This window comes from Hemicordylus capensis, chromosome 5 (genome assembly GCF_027244095.1).
Source record: "Hemicordylus capensis ecotype Gifberg chromosome 5, rHemCap1.1.pri, whole genome shotgun sequence".
NCBI lineage: Eukaryota > Metazoa > Chordata > Lepidosauria > Squamata > Cordylidae > Hemicordylus > Hemicordylus capensis.
In genome coordinates this window covers 141,009,617-141,022,854 of record NC_069661.1, presented here as the reverse complement: position 1 = coordinate 141,022,854, position 13,238 = coordinate 141,009,617, and the positions used below count along the sequence as shown (strand labels likewise).

The 13,238-nt window shown below is 45.7% G+C and overlaps 1 protein-coding gene across 7 annotated transcripts in view; it reads left to right on the top strand.

Annotated features, from left to right (window-relative positions):
* ELAPOR2 (endosome-lysosome associated apoptosis and autophagy regulator family member 2) overlaps positions 1 to 13,238 on the top strand; it is a 182,600-nt gene that overhangs the window by 104,378 nt on the left and 64,984 nt on the right. For all 7 annotated transcript variants that reach the window (XM_053257766.1, XM_053257763.1, XM_053257768.1 and 4 more), the window contains one exon: positions 5,410 to 5,496. In XM_053257766.1, coding sequence (XP_053113741.1) covers positions 5,410 to 5,496 — 87 coding nt within the window. The remainder of the gene's footprint in view (positions 1 to 5,409; positions 5,497 to 13,238) is intronic.

Genomic DNA, 13,238 nt, shown 5'->3' with positions numbered 1-13,238 from the left:
AACTAGGGGTGTGCACGTATCGATTTCTTTGTTTTGATTTGTACCCAAATAGAATAACCCCTGATTTGTTTGGGGTCTGAATCTGCCCCCCACCCAAATCACCCCAGATTCGATTTGTGCCCGAATTTTCTGAATTTGAATTGATTCAGATTTTTAAAAGGGTCCTGGAGCCAAAATAGTGAGCTGGGTGGTAGTGCGCAATGCGTGGAAGCTCCCACTCAAATTTCAAAGAAATTGGGCAAAGGAGTGATTTTAAAAGAATTTTTGAAGTTTGCGTGTCTTTAAGATTTCCCCCATACGGAATAATGGGGATTTCAGCAGGCTTAGTTAAAACTCCCAGTGGGGGGCAAGTAGCAACAGGGTAGCCCAGAATGGGTTGTGGTGTGTGGTAGTGCCCAATGCATGCAAGGAAGCTACCACCCAGATTTCAAAGCAATTGGGCAAAGGGGTGATTTTTAAAGAATTTTTGAAGATAGCATGTCTTTGGGGTAGATTTGGGGCAGAAAAGGGGTTTCAGGAGCAGCAGAGTGGGTCAGGTGGTAGTGCCCCAATGGGTGCCTGCTACCATCCAGATTTCAAATAAATTGGTGAAAGGGGTGATTTTTAAAGAATTTCTGAAGTTTGCGTGTCGTTAAGCTTTTTTTCCATAGGGAGTAATGGGGATTTCAGCATCCCCATAACTCCACTTGGGGGGCACCCGGGTGACCCAGAGTGAGTGGTAGTGTAGTGCACGTAGGGTGCCAACCACCCCCTTCGTGCCCATGGGGCACTGAGTTTTGTTGTTTCTGAGGTATTCTGAAAGTAGATTCTCTGGTAGCAAATGAGAGTAGATTCAAACCCCCTTTCTGCCCTGAATCTGCCCCAAAGACATGCCAACTTCAAAAATAATTTAAAAACCAGCCCTTTGCCCAATTTCTTTGAAATATGGGTGGTAGCTTCCTTGCACCCATTGGGCAGTACCACCCACCACAACCCTCTCTGGGCCACCCTGGTGACGTCCATGTGTAGCTATAAGGTTGCAGAAATCCCCATTATTCCCTATGGGAAAAGCTTAAAGACGCGCCAACCTCAAAAATCCTTTTAAAAATCAGCCCTTTGCTCATTTTTTTTAAAAAAATTTGGGTGCTTGCTTCCACCCATTGGGCACTACCATCCAACCTACTTTGACCACAAAATGGAGATCCGAATCTCTGAATTTTTCGGGTCCAAATCTGGGGTGATTTGTTTTGTTCTTGAATCTGGGCAATTGAGGATAGGGGTGATTTGTTTTGTCACCCGAATTGGCCAGATTTGGGTACAAATCATTTTGTTCCCAAATCGTTTCGTACATCCTAGTAGAAACTGAAATTATAAATTCCAACTATTATTTTGATAAACTATGTTCTAGCAGCTGTTGTAAAACTTAACATTTATTGGCCACAGTCTTTGATGGAGTTAAGCATGCCTAAACCCAATGAAATAATGGGTTTGCTTGTGCCTAACTTTATGCTGAGACTGTGGCCACTGTCAACAAATATTCAAAAGAGAACTTGCCCTTTTTAAAGTTGTGCCGTCAAGTTGGTGTCGACTCCTGATGACCACAGAGTCATGTGGTTTTCTTTGGAAAAATACAGGAGGTGTTTATCCTTGCATCCTCCCACATAGTATGAGATGATGCCTTTGAGCATCTTCCTAAACTGCTGCTGCCCGATATAGGTTTTTCCCATAGTCTGAGAAACATACCAGCGGAGATTTGAATCGGCAACCTCTTGCTCCCTAGGCAAGTTACTTCCCCACTGCCATTAGGTGGCTGCCCTCCTCAGTATACATAAAACATTATTTTGTTTTTACAGTGTTTTATATGAGAGTTATGCTTTACTAGCCATAGTAAACTAACTTCCACGTTTCCTTTTATTTATTGGTTTTTCTCACTTCAGATACTCTCTAAGCAAGATCAAATTCTCTTTAAGACATGGAATGTTTTTTAAAAATCCATGTTTTCCATTCATGTCAATAGAGTTTGCATAGGAGAACTTCCCTGTGGATTGTGCAGAAAAAGCTGCATCATACCTTTTTCTTATATCACAGAGCTATCATTCAGAATGTTAGGTTGGTTGAACATTTTTTTAAAAGTCTGTTTTCTAGTGTAGTTGCCACAAGGATGCTTGAAATTTGCAGGTATGGCTGTTTCTGTGAGAGTTACTCCACAGAAGTCTCTGACATGACTGCTCTAGACAAAATAGCATACTATTATCACTCTTCTTAAATCCCTGCCGTTACAGAATAGCCAGTCATTTTGTCTGCATGGCTCTTGAACAATTTTGCTATTTCCCCAACAGTTATTTGCTAGTGAGTAATGTAAAATTGCCCTATAGGTCTCCAGACCACATTTACCAGTGATGGAAAAGACAACTAATGAGCATGTGAACTATCCATGCCCTGCTAGTTTGCTAGTGTAATACCTAGCTGGATTTGAAGCTGCCTCACCTAGAGTTGGACCTCTGATTCATGTGTCCTTTTCTAACTAGTCTGTGCTTTTTCAGGTCTCAGCAGAGTCTTCTCCCAGCACCTCAGATCCTGTTAGCTTCCATTGCCAGGGGCCTTCTGCATGCAAGGCACTGTTCTACCACTGAGTTGTAGCCCCTACCCAGAGATGCCTCTGGGAAGATCACAAGCAGGGTGTGATAGTCATCCCAGCTGCCCCCCGCCCAATATCTGGGCTTGTTGGGGGCAGGCACTGATGCCCAGCAGTGTTCCCTATAAGAGGAAATCCCAGATATTGTTTACAGCTCCCAGAATCCCTAGTTGTAGTGGGCTTTGGCTAAGGATTAGTGATGGGTCCGGACCGGTCCGGAGGCCATTATAAAGGCCTCCAGACTGTCCGGACCGGTTCAGACCTGGCCGGTCTGGTCCGGGTGAAGGGGGTCCCTTTAAGGGCGGGCAGGGTTTACTTACCCTTCCCACCGCTTTGCCCCCTCCAGCACCTGTAGTTACTGTAGAAATTGGGGTGGCAGGATACCTCCCCGCCGCCCCTTCTGCCTCCTCCTCATTGCAAAAGGCTGCGACAAGCCTTCTGCGCACACGCACGCGGCGCGCGAGCTTCACGACGACCCGATGCGACGGGTAGACTGGGCCTCCGATCGCCAGAGGCCCGGTCTACCCGGCCTTGTCCCGGCGGGTAGACTGGGCTTCCGGCGGTTGGAGGCCCGGTCTACCCATCGCATGGGGGAAGACATGAAGCTCATGCGCCGCGTGCGCGTGCACAGAAGGCTTGTCGCAGCCTTTTGCAATGAGGAGGAGGCAGAAGGGGCGGTGGGGAGGTATCCTGCCGCCCCAATTTCTACAGTAACTACGGGCGCTGGAGGGGGCAAAGCGGCGGGAGGGGTAAGTAAACCCTCCCCGCCCTTAAAGGAGCCCCCTCCACAGTGCCGGACCGCAGCTGTGCGGTTCCATGCACACCCCTACTGAGGAAGCTGGGGGTTGTAGTCAACAACATCTGAGATTTTCTGTTAGAGGGAACACTGGTGCCCAGTCCCAGCTTCTTTTCATTCAGCCTTAAAGTTTCAGGAGTTAATGACTGTTAAGGTTTTGGTTTAATGTTTTCATTAATGTTTGCTGAGGTTTTAGGGAGGGAAATGGATTGTCAGAATAGGTTATATCTTGTGGTGAATGTTGTTAGTTTATTGTGTGACTAAAGGCTCCTTCAGACGTTAGTCTGAAGACTCACTGTAGCTATGAGCAGCAGACCAAAGGGGGAGGAATTCTTGCCCTGCTGTTTCACTCATCTTTGCGTCCCGTCGATCACAGATCCAGGACTCGTCTGAAAAAGAGAAAGACCTCTCCATGATGGTGGGCAGACCCATTATTGCAAGGGTGGATCAATCCACCCTTGCAATCCTGGGCCTAACTGCCATCACGGCTTTTCCCTCTTCAGACAAGCCCATCAGACCCGTGAGCAACACGGTACGGGGATGAGTGATGCAGCGGGGGCGGGACTTCCTCTTTGCTCCGCCGCTCACAGGTACAGTACACTTCAATGTGTCATACACCTTCCCCCTCAGAAACACAATGCTATAAAATGGCTAGTAGAAAAACTTAACAGTTTTAGACACCTTTCCCCCACAGAAGCAGAAGGGGTTGTGACTCTCTTGAGGAAGTATTCTTTAAGCTGAGAAATGTCCTGCTCTTTTTGTTCAAGCCCTGCTTTCCCCCCACTCACTACTAAGTTCCATTGGTTCCACCTACCTGGTTGTTTGTTAAGTGCCCTCTGAGTCCACAAGCATTCTGCTCCATTTGCGTTAAACAGCAGCAGTTTTGAGGGTTAAAAAACAAACAAAAACCAATCCCACAAGGTTTTTCCTTCAGATTTTTGTGAAACCAATGTTTCTGCAGGTTAAGCGGAGCCTGCCGGTATCTTGCTCTCACTTGCTGATACTCCAGTTAAGTGCCCATAAGGATCATAACACTTACAGCTTTTTTTTGGAAACAGATATATAAGGTTACCTCTGAACACAGGGACTCATAGGACCATAGGAAGCTGCCATATACCGAGTCAGACCATTGGTCCATCAAGCTCAGTATTGTCTACACAGGCTGGCAGCGGCCTCTCCAAGGTTTCAGTCAGGAGTCTCTCTCAGTCCTATCTTGGAGATGTCAGGGAGGGAACTTGGAACCTTCTGCATGCAAGCATGCAGATGCTCTTCCCAGAGCGGCCCCATCCCCTGAGGGGAATATCTTAGTGTTCACACATGTCTCCCATTCAAATGCAAACCAGGGTGGATCCTGCTTAGCAAAGGGGACAATTTATGCTTGTTACCAGCAATCCATTGTTTGCTGTCATGGGGAATAGCCTTCAACGGACCCTCCTCCATGATTCGTCTAATCTTTTTACAAAGCCATCTAAATTAGTGACCATTACCATATCTTGTGGCAGAAATCCTCTGCATGTGTACGCAGAAGTAAGTCCCATAGTGTTCAGTGAGGCTTATTCTCAGGTAAGTGATGTACATTTCAGCCTCAATTTTGCATAACATGATAACATACTTTGTCCTGAAGCTGCTACCAACCAAATTTTAGCATGCTATGTGTGTTGAAAATTAATAGTGTCGGTCTATAGGAATCCTAGAGATTTCTAAGAGCTGATGTGCTATGAAGTAGGAAGTCTCCTGATTCAATATTTCACCTTGGCCATAAACTTCTTAGGTGGCCATAGGCATGTCAGGATTCTGTCATCCTCACCTCTTTCTTTCTCCTGGCCATCTACAATATGAAAATACTAATACTTTCCTAGCATACAGGACTGGTGTACAGATTACTGATGTATGTGACGCATTTTCAACATATAAAAATACAACATAAATAATATTACATGTTTTGCTTGAAAGCAAATTAACCTGATGTCTTATGGTTCCTATTGTTTTCTTTCAACAGATTCAAAATGATCAGTGCCAAGAAATGGACTCCACAAGTGATAAGTGGATGAAAGTAACAGATAATGGTGAATGGGGCTCCCATTCCGTGAGTATAACTTTGTGTTCGGAAACTTTTGTTGAAAAGCGGTATATAAATATTTGTAGTTGTAATAGTGTGGATTCACCAGTTTATATGGTAAGAATGTGGTTAGCTCATTCCTGGATATTGAAATGTTTCTGTTATATAAAAGGGTACTTTTTGAGCCAGCGTGGTGTATTGGTTAGAGTGCTGGATTAGGACCGGGGAGACCCGAGTTCAAATCCCTATTCAGCCATGAAACTAGCTGGGTGACTCTTGGCCAGTCACTTCTCTCTCAGCCTAACCTACTTCACAGGGTTGTTGTGAGGAGAAACCTAAGTATGTAGTACACTGCTCTGGGCTCCTTGGAGGAAGAGCAGGATTTAAAAAAATGTAAATAAAATACTTAACTCCATCTCTTCTTTTCACTCATTTGGTTCTCTGAAACCTTCAAAGAATTGACTGCACCTCTGCCAGCTTTCACATTCTGAAAAACCTCCTACGATTCTATTGGCAGCATACAGATCAAGTTAGTTATGACTAAGTCCCGTGGAAATTAATAGTACTTCAGTTAGTAACTTGTCAACTTAATTTCAGTGGTATTTAGTCATGATGACTAACTAATCTGAATGCTTCTCCCCGTCTCACAGACAGCTGTAGACTTCTAGGCCCCTTCCTTGAGTCTTTGGCCTAGATATTGAGCAGATAACTAAGATTATGCCAACAGCTTGTAAATGGGTTAGCCTTTGGCTACCCGTTACCAGATGTAGCCACATTGACTACTCAGGGAAATTAGCCGAGTAGGATTAGAGACAAAAGCCCACTAGCCAGCAAAGTCTCCTTCCTTCTCAGTATAACTGCAAGGCAAGCCTTTTAGCTTTCTTTGACTGACAGGAGGGAGCCTTTAGACTTCTCAGCAGTCATAGCCTAGAGGCTTTTCAAATAGTAGGCTTTGCCACGGGTTTAACAAGAGGCTTTACTGCGAGTTTGGGGGCACAACGGATACTCCGGTGCAAAAAGAAGTTTGTTTATTTTTTAACCCCAGACATAAATTGGGCTAGGTTTCAGTATGAAGGGAAAAACCCAGTTCATGTGTGACGTGCTCTCTGAAATATTGCACAGACTTTGAGGTAAATCTGGTCAATATGTGAACATACACCCAAAGTAAAGTTGTACAATCGCTGTCTGAAAAAGCTCCTGACTGCTTTCCCCAAAACAAAGGTGACCAGATTCTTACTTCTGATCTGGAACCAGTCTGCTTCACCATGTTCTGTCTGGGCTGTGGCTTCCTGCCTTGTGTATAGGTTTCTCATGAGAACAATGAGGTGTTCTGGGACACCCATTTTCCTAAGGATATTCCACAACTTGATATGGTCGATGCAAACAAAGGCTTTTCTGTAGTCAATAAAGCACATATTGACTTCTTTCTGGTATTCTTTGGCTTTCTCAATTATCCAGCATGCATCAGCAATGATGTCTCTTGTTCCTCAGCCTTTTCTGAAACCAGCTTGAACATCCAGCATTTCCCTTTCCCCATAGGGCTCTAGTCTGCATTGGATGATCCTGAGCATTATTTTGCTAGCATGTGAAATTAAGGATATTGTGCGATGGTTTGTGCAATCTGTTCAGTCTCCTTTCTTTGATATGGGTATGTAGACTGACCTCTTCCAATCTGTTGGCCACTCTGTCGTTCTCCAAATTTGCTGGCATAGTTTGGTTAGAGCCTTGACTGATTCTTCTTCTGTTGCCTGCCATATTTCTGGAGCTATTCCACATTGTTTGAAGAATGTGTTAGCAATGAGGAGATAATTGGCTTGGCAGAAACTAATAAGTCGTTCTCCTGCTTCGTTTCTGTTTCCTAGGCCATATAGGCTGATTGTGTTTTCCTCCTTACCTTTTCCAACTTTGGCATTCCAGTCTCCAACCAGTATCTTGCTTGCATGTTCTGTCAATTTCAGACTGAACTTGAGCATAAAACTCATCAGCTTCCTCTTCTTCTGCATCAGTTGTTGGAGCATAGACTTGAAGAACTGTCATGTAAAGGGTTGTCCACGAAATCTAATTGATATTAGTCGGTCACTGACTTCATTGTATCCAAGTCCTGTCATTGCTATATCCTTTCTAACTATGAAAGCAACACCGTTCCTTCTTTGGTTTTTGTTTCCTGATAGTAAACAATGTGATTTTCTGACTGAAAGTGTCCCATTCCAGTCCATTTTAATTCACTGATGCCCAAGATGTCAATTTGTAGTCGATTCATTTCATCTTTCACTGTGTCGAGCTTTCCCATATTCATGCTTCCATGTTCCCATTGTAATTCTATCTTTGGAGCTTCAGATTTTCTTTTCCTGCACAGCAACGTCAGCTGCTAGACATCCAAAAGGCTTTAGTCTAACAGCATCAAAAACACCATCGGTACTCTGAGAGATCCTCAGCTCTTCCTCAGTAACATGTTGAGTACGATCTGACCTGAGGGGCCGATCATCCGGCACTACATCGACAATCATTCCATTTTGTTTATCCATGTGGTTTTCTTGGTAAAATACAGGAGTGGTTTACCATTGCCTTCTCCTGTGCAGTATGAAATGATGCCTTTGTCATCACTGAAGTGATTGTCTGCCTCCAGCACCTTCCTATATTACTGCTGTCCAATATAGGTGCCTGCTAGCTTTAGCTGGGCAACTGGGATGACCTTCATGCTTTGGGTGACCCCCTGGGAGTATACTTCCCGGCATACTTGGCTCATCCCTCCCAAGAACACCCCCCCCAGCCACGATGAGGCAGCATAGCAGGACTTGGGTGGGGGGGTTTACCTCCTTTGCATTCCACTTTTCAGAATGATGCAGATTCCATTAGCTTCAGCAAGGCGTGTGTAATCCAGAGTAGCACATTATTTTAAAAGTGGGGGAGATATTCAAGCCCACAACTTATCTAGAAGGAGATGCTTTGTCTATGAGGGATAGACAAAGAAAGACCCTTCCAGAAATCCTCACATGTGCCACAGAGAAGAGAGGAGTGTGCTATGCTGTTACTTGTTTCCCATGGCATTTGGTCCTAGCCTCTGGCAGATTACAGGGCTTGGTAGTCCAGTTATTTAAGCTAGTACAGGTCAAGATTTTTCATGGTCAATATGAGATAACTTGTTGCCTATAACATTAATTGAATCTGGTTGTTTTAGTCATTTTTTTGTTGGGAGGAGAGGCTTTTGATTTGTACTTCTAAAAACATTTTTTTCAACCAAACAGTCATAATTTTGCATAGATTCTTTCATCCATTCTGTTTCACAAGGAGATACAATTTTCATATATAATGCAAAATTCCAGAGGCCATTTCTAATGGGTTTGCAGTCCAGATGAACCAGTTCAGTTTTTTTGAGAATGAAGGACTGTTGTCAGATCTATGCAGAAAAGATAATATTGAATGAGGCATATATATGCCTAAGGCAGGTTTTCCCTTTTTCTTTACAGAGGCATATCTGACTGCATATTTTAATATCTGGTTAAACTCGTGAGCTGAGTAAATAGGCGAGGCCTTTTCTCCAGAATAGTTTACTGTTGCCTGGGGGAACACGCTGCTATATATATATTTAAAGCTGACCCATGAGTATCCAAGTGTGTGGATAAAGGTGATCCAGTTGATATAGTATACCTGGACTGCCAAAAGGCTTTTGACAAAGTTCCTCATCAAATACTCTTGAGAAAACTTAGCAGTCATGGGATAAGGGGACAAGTACATATGTGGATTGCTAACTGGCTGAAGGACAGGAAACAGAGGATAGGGATAAATGGAGAGTTTTCACAATGGAGGGAAGTAAGAAGTGGGGTACCCCAGGGATCTGTACTGGGACAGGTGCTTTTAAATTTATTCATAAATGATCTAGAAGTAGGGATAAGCAGCAAGGTGGCCAAATTTGCACATGATACCAAATGCTTTCGGGTAGCAAAATCCAAAACAGATTGTGAGGAGCTCCAAAAGGATCTCTCCAAACTGGGGGAGTGGGCAACAAAATGGCAAATGCGGTTCATTGTTGGCAAGTGTAAGGTGATGCACATTGGGATGAAAACCCCCAACTTCAAGTATACACTGATGGGATCTGAGCTGTTGGTGACTGACCAGGAGAGGGATCTTGGGGTCGTGGTAGACAGCTCGTTGAAAGTGTTGACTTGATGTGCGGCAGCTGTGAAAAAGGCCAATTCCATGCTGGGGATCATTAGGAAGGGGAGTGAAAATAAAACTACTAATATTATAATGCCCTTATACAAAGCTATGGTGCAGCCACACCTGGAGTACTGCATACAGTTCTGGGCACCACATCTAAAGAAGGACATTGTACAACTGGAAAAGGTGCAGAAGAGGGCAACCAAGATGACCAGGGGCCTAGAGCACCTTTCTTATGAGGCAAGGTTACATCACCTGGGGCTATTAGTTTAGAAAAAGGACGATTGCAGGGAGACATGATAGAGGTCTATAAAATCATGCATGGTGTGGAGAAAGTGGATAGAGAGAAATTCTTCTCCCTCTCACATAACACTAGAACCAGGGGTCATCCCATGAAATTGATTGCCAGGAAATTTAGGACCAGCAAACAGAGGTACTTTTTCACACAACACATAATCCACTTGTGGAGTTCTCTTCCTCAAGATGTGGTGACAGCCAACAACCTGGATGGCTTTAAGAGGGGTTTGGATAACTTCATGGAGGAGAGGTCTATCATGGCTACTAGTTGGCGGGCTATAGGCCACCTCCAGCCTCAAAGGCAAGATGCCTCTGAGTACCATTTGCAGGGGATTAACAGCAGGAGAGAGGGAACGCCCTCAACTCCTGCTGTAGGCTTCCAGCGGCATCTGGTGGGCCACTGTGTAAAACAGGATACTGGACCAGATTGGCCTTGGGCCTGATTCAGCAGGGCTGTTCTTATGTTTGCCTGAGCTGTTTTCTCACTAGGTCAAACTAATTCAACAAAATATCAGATATGATATGATATTATATGTTGGCCTCAGAAGACTTGTGCAGCCCTGCTCCCCGAAATGTGCAGCAAGAGTTAGCTATTGCATTTATCTCTGGGTAGCTGCAAAATTCTAACTAGCAAGTTGTAGTATGTGGGGACTCCACCCAAGGGGCAGCGTGGTTCTAGCACAGTAGTTTTAAACCTTTTGTGCTTCCGGGTCCCCTTTCTGTATCAACCTGTCTGCTCAGGAAGTTCTGCATGTTGCAGAGGATTCTGAGTCATGTACTTGGACAAACACTAAAATCATGCAAAGCCTCCTGTGCATTGCTGGGCCTTGCAGCTGCACTGTGCTCCATGAATGGAGTGTATCCAAGAAAACACCCCATGCTCCCCTGAAGTTGTATGTTGTAGGGGAGGTGATGGGCAAGGTGGCTTTCATGGAAGCTTCTCTGCCATTCCTGATCTTGAACCCTTGATCGTCTTCCAAAGTTCCCTCAAACACAGTTTGTATTCTAGCATAGGGCTGGATCAGATGCAACTTTCTCCTTGCTTATGCTAGCTTCACTTCTGCTGTCTTAATGAAGATAGAGCACGTATGTTGGATTTTACATGTGTGAACTCTATTTGTATGTTCTGTCCCCATGGGGATGACATTGGTATGCTTGCATTTTTGCTCTCCTCCATGTGATGGAATGGATTGGATTGTGGGGTGGGGTGAGTTTGGTCTTATCTGATCCACAAAGTAAAAACATCCTGGAGTGCTGACATTGGGTGGGGAACAAATTGGCTTAGGTCCCTGCTCAGCCATGAAGCTCAACCATAAAACCATAGACAAGTTGCCTCACCATCTCTCAGCCTAACTACCTCATAGAATTGTTGTGAGGAAAAGATGGGTCACACAGGATGGGACAAAGTCACACAAACCATCCCCACAGGGGCGTAGCAAGGTTGGAGTGGGCCCAGAGATGAGATTTCAAAATGCCCACCCCCCCGCAAAAAAAAGTCCAGGGCCTCCACACACCCCAGGCCTCCAAGGATTTAAGTCTGATATTTCAAAACAAGTATGCTGCCTGGAAATAGATTTCACTGAATACACACATGCACACCTCACAATATATACTGATATACATTGAATCTATATATTTAATTCTCCTGGGTGTGCCTTTCGAACATGCGTCCCGGCAGCCCAGCTGATTGGCTGGGCTGCGGGGGCGCCTGATTGGGTAAGGCACACCCAGGAGAACAGCAGCGGCGGCGGCCATGGCCGCTGGTGGGCTGGCCTGGCAGCGACGGGGAGGACAGGCCGAGGAGCGAGGAGGCGGCAGCACGGCGGGCCCGATACTGGGGTGGGGGTTGGCAGGCCCGACAGATGGCGGCGGCGGCTCTCGGTGGCCCCCACTGGCGGCGGCGGCTCTCGGCGGCCCCCGCTGGCGGCGGCGGCTCTTAGCCCGGCGGTGGGCCCGCCTGTGGCGGCATGCCGCCAGAGACTGGGGTGGGGGGAGAGAGGCCCAGCCGCGGAGAGGTCCAGTCTGGCCCAGCTGCGGAGGCGAGGCGGCGGCGGGCCGAGCCATGGCACTCGGCCCGGCCAGAGACTGGGCCAGTGAGGAGAGAGGTAGCCAGCCCCAAAGAGTGCACAGATGCTCTGTGCAGGGGTCGGCTTGTACTATATATTTGTGCTACTTTTAATGCCTAGAACAGACTAGAAACACTAATTATTAAAATGGGTCCCTCACTGCAGATTAGCAAAGGAGACTTCCAACCATGCAGTGTGAGCCTATGTATGTTTTCTCAGAATTCTGAACACATTCAGTAAAGTTTGATTCCAAGAGGTTTTTCACACGAGGCTTTTAAAGCCCTTTAAGACACATCTCCTCTGGAATGGAGGTGCTGCATTCACATGTTGGCCAGATTGACCCTGAAGTCCCTGCGAGTTATTGGGGAGCAGTTCACACACAAGAAAAATAAAAATGAAATAAAATAAAAGCACAACACATGCTTAACAGTTCTCACTCAGACCTTCTGGGTTGCAAAACAATTTGAACACAAGTGCATTTATAAATGAATGAATGAATGAATGAATAAATAAATATAATATTGTTTGTTCCAGAGGTTTTTGCATTTTCTGTCATGAAACAAGCCACTTATAGGCCTTTTTAGATAGTTGTTTTTAAGCCATCAAATTTTCCAATCTGTTTTAAATTAAATATTCAGAGACTTCTCAGTCTCCACCCCCACATATCAAAGCCCTATGGCAAGCAGATCCCTATATATGGGCGGGGCAAGGGGGAACTACAAAAAGGAATTCACATTCCCAGGCAAAGGCTGGGCTGGCCGGCCTGGGCAGAGGGTCTGCTGCAAAGAACTGTGGTGGCCACTCTGCCTGCTTCCTTCCTTGCTTGCTTGGGGCCTGCCAGTCTACTCGAGTTCAGGCTTCAGCAAGGCCTACACGGCGGCCTCTCTGGAAGCCCCGCCCACTCACTGATCAGCTGAGAGGCAGGGAGAGAAGGAGATTGCTGGCCAGGAAGACAAGCAGGAGAGAGGGCGAACAGGGCAAGTGACTGAGGGGCCTTGGGGCTGGGCAGGGGGCAATGCGGAGTCATGTGAGGTGTCTCTGGGAGGCCCCTCCAGGCAGTGGGGCCCCCAGACAACTGTCTCCCCTTGTCTAATCGTAATTCCGCCCATGCATCCCCGGTTTCTTGAGGAGAAAAAAAGTAAAATAGAATACAGCCATTGAATTACAAGGCTACACAGTATACCGGTGTGACAGGACAGAGAATTCCAACAAGAAACAAGGTGGAGGTGTGTGTATTTATGTAAACCA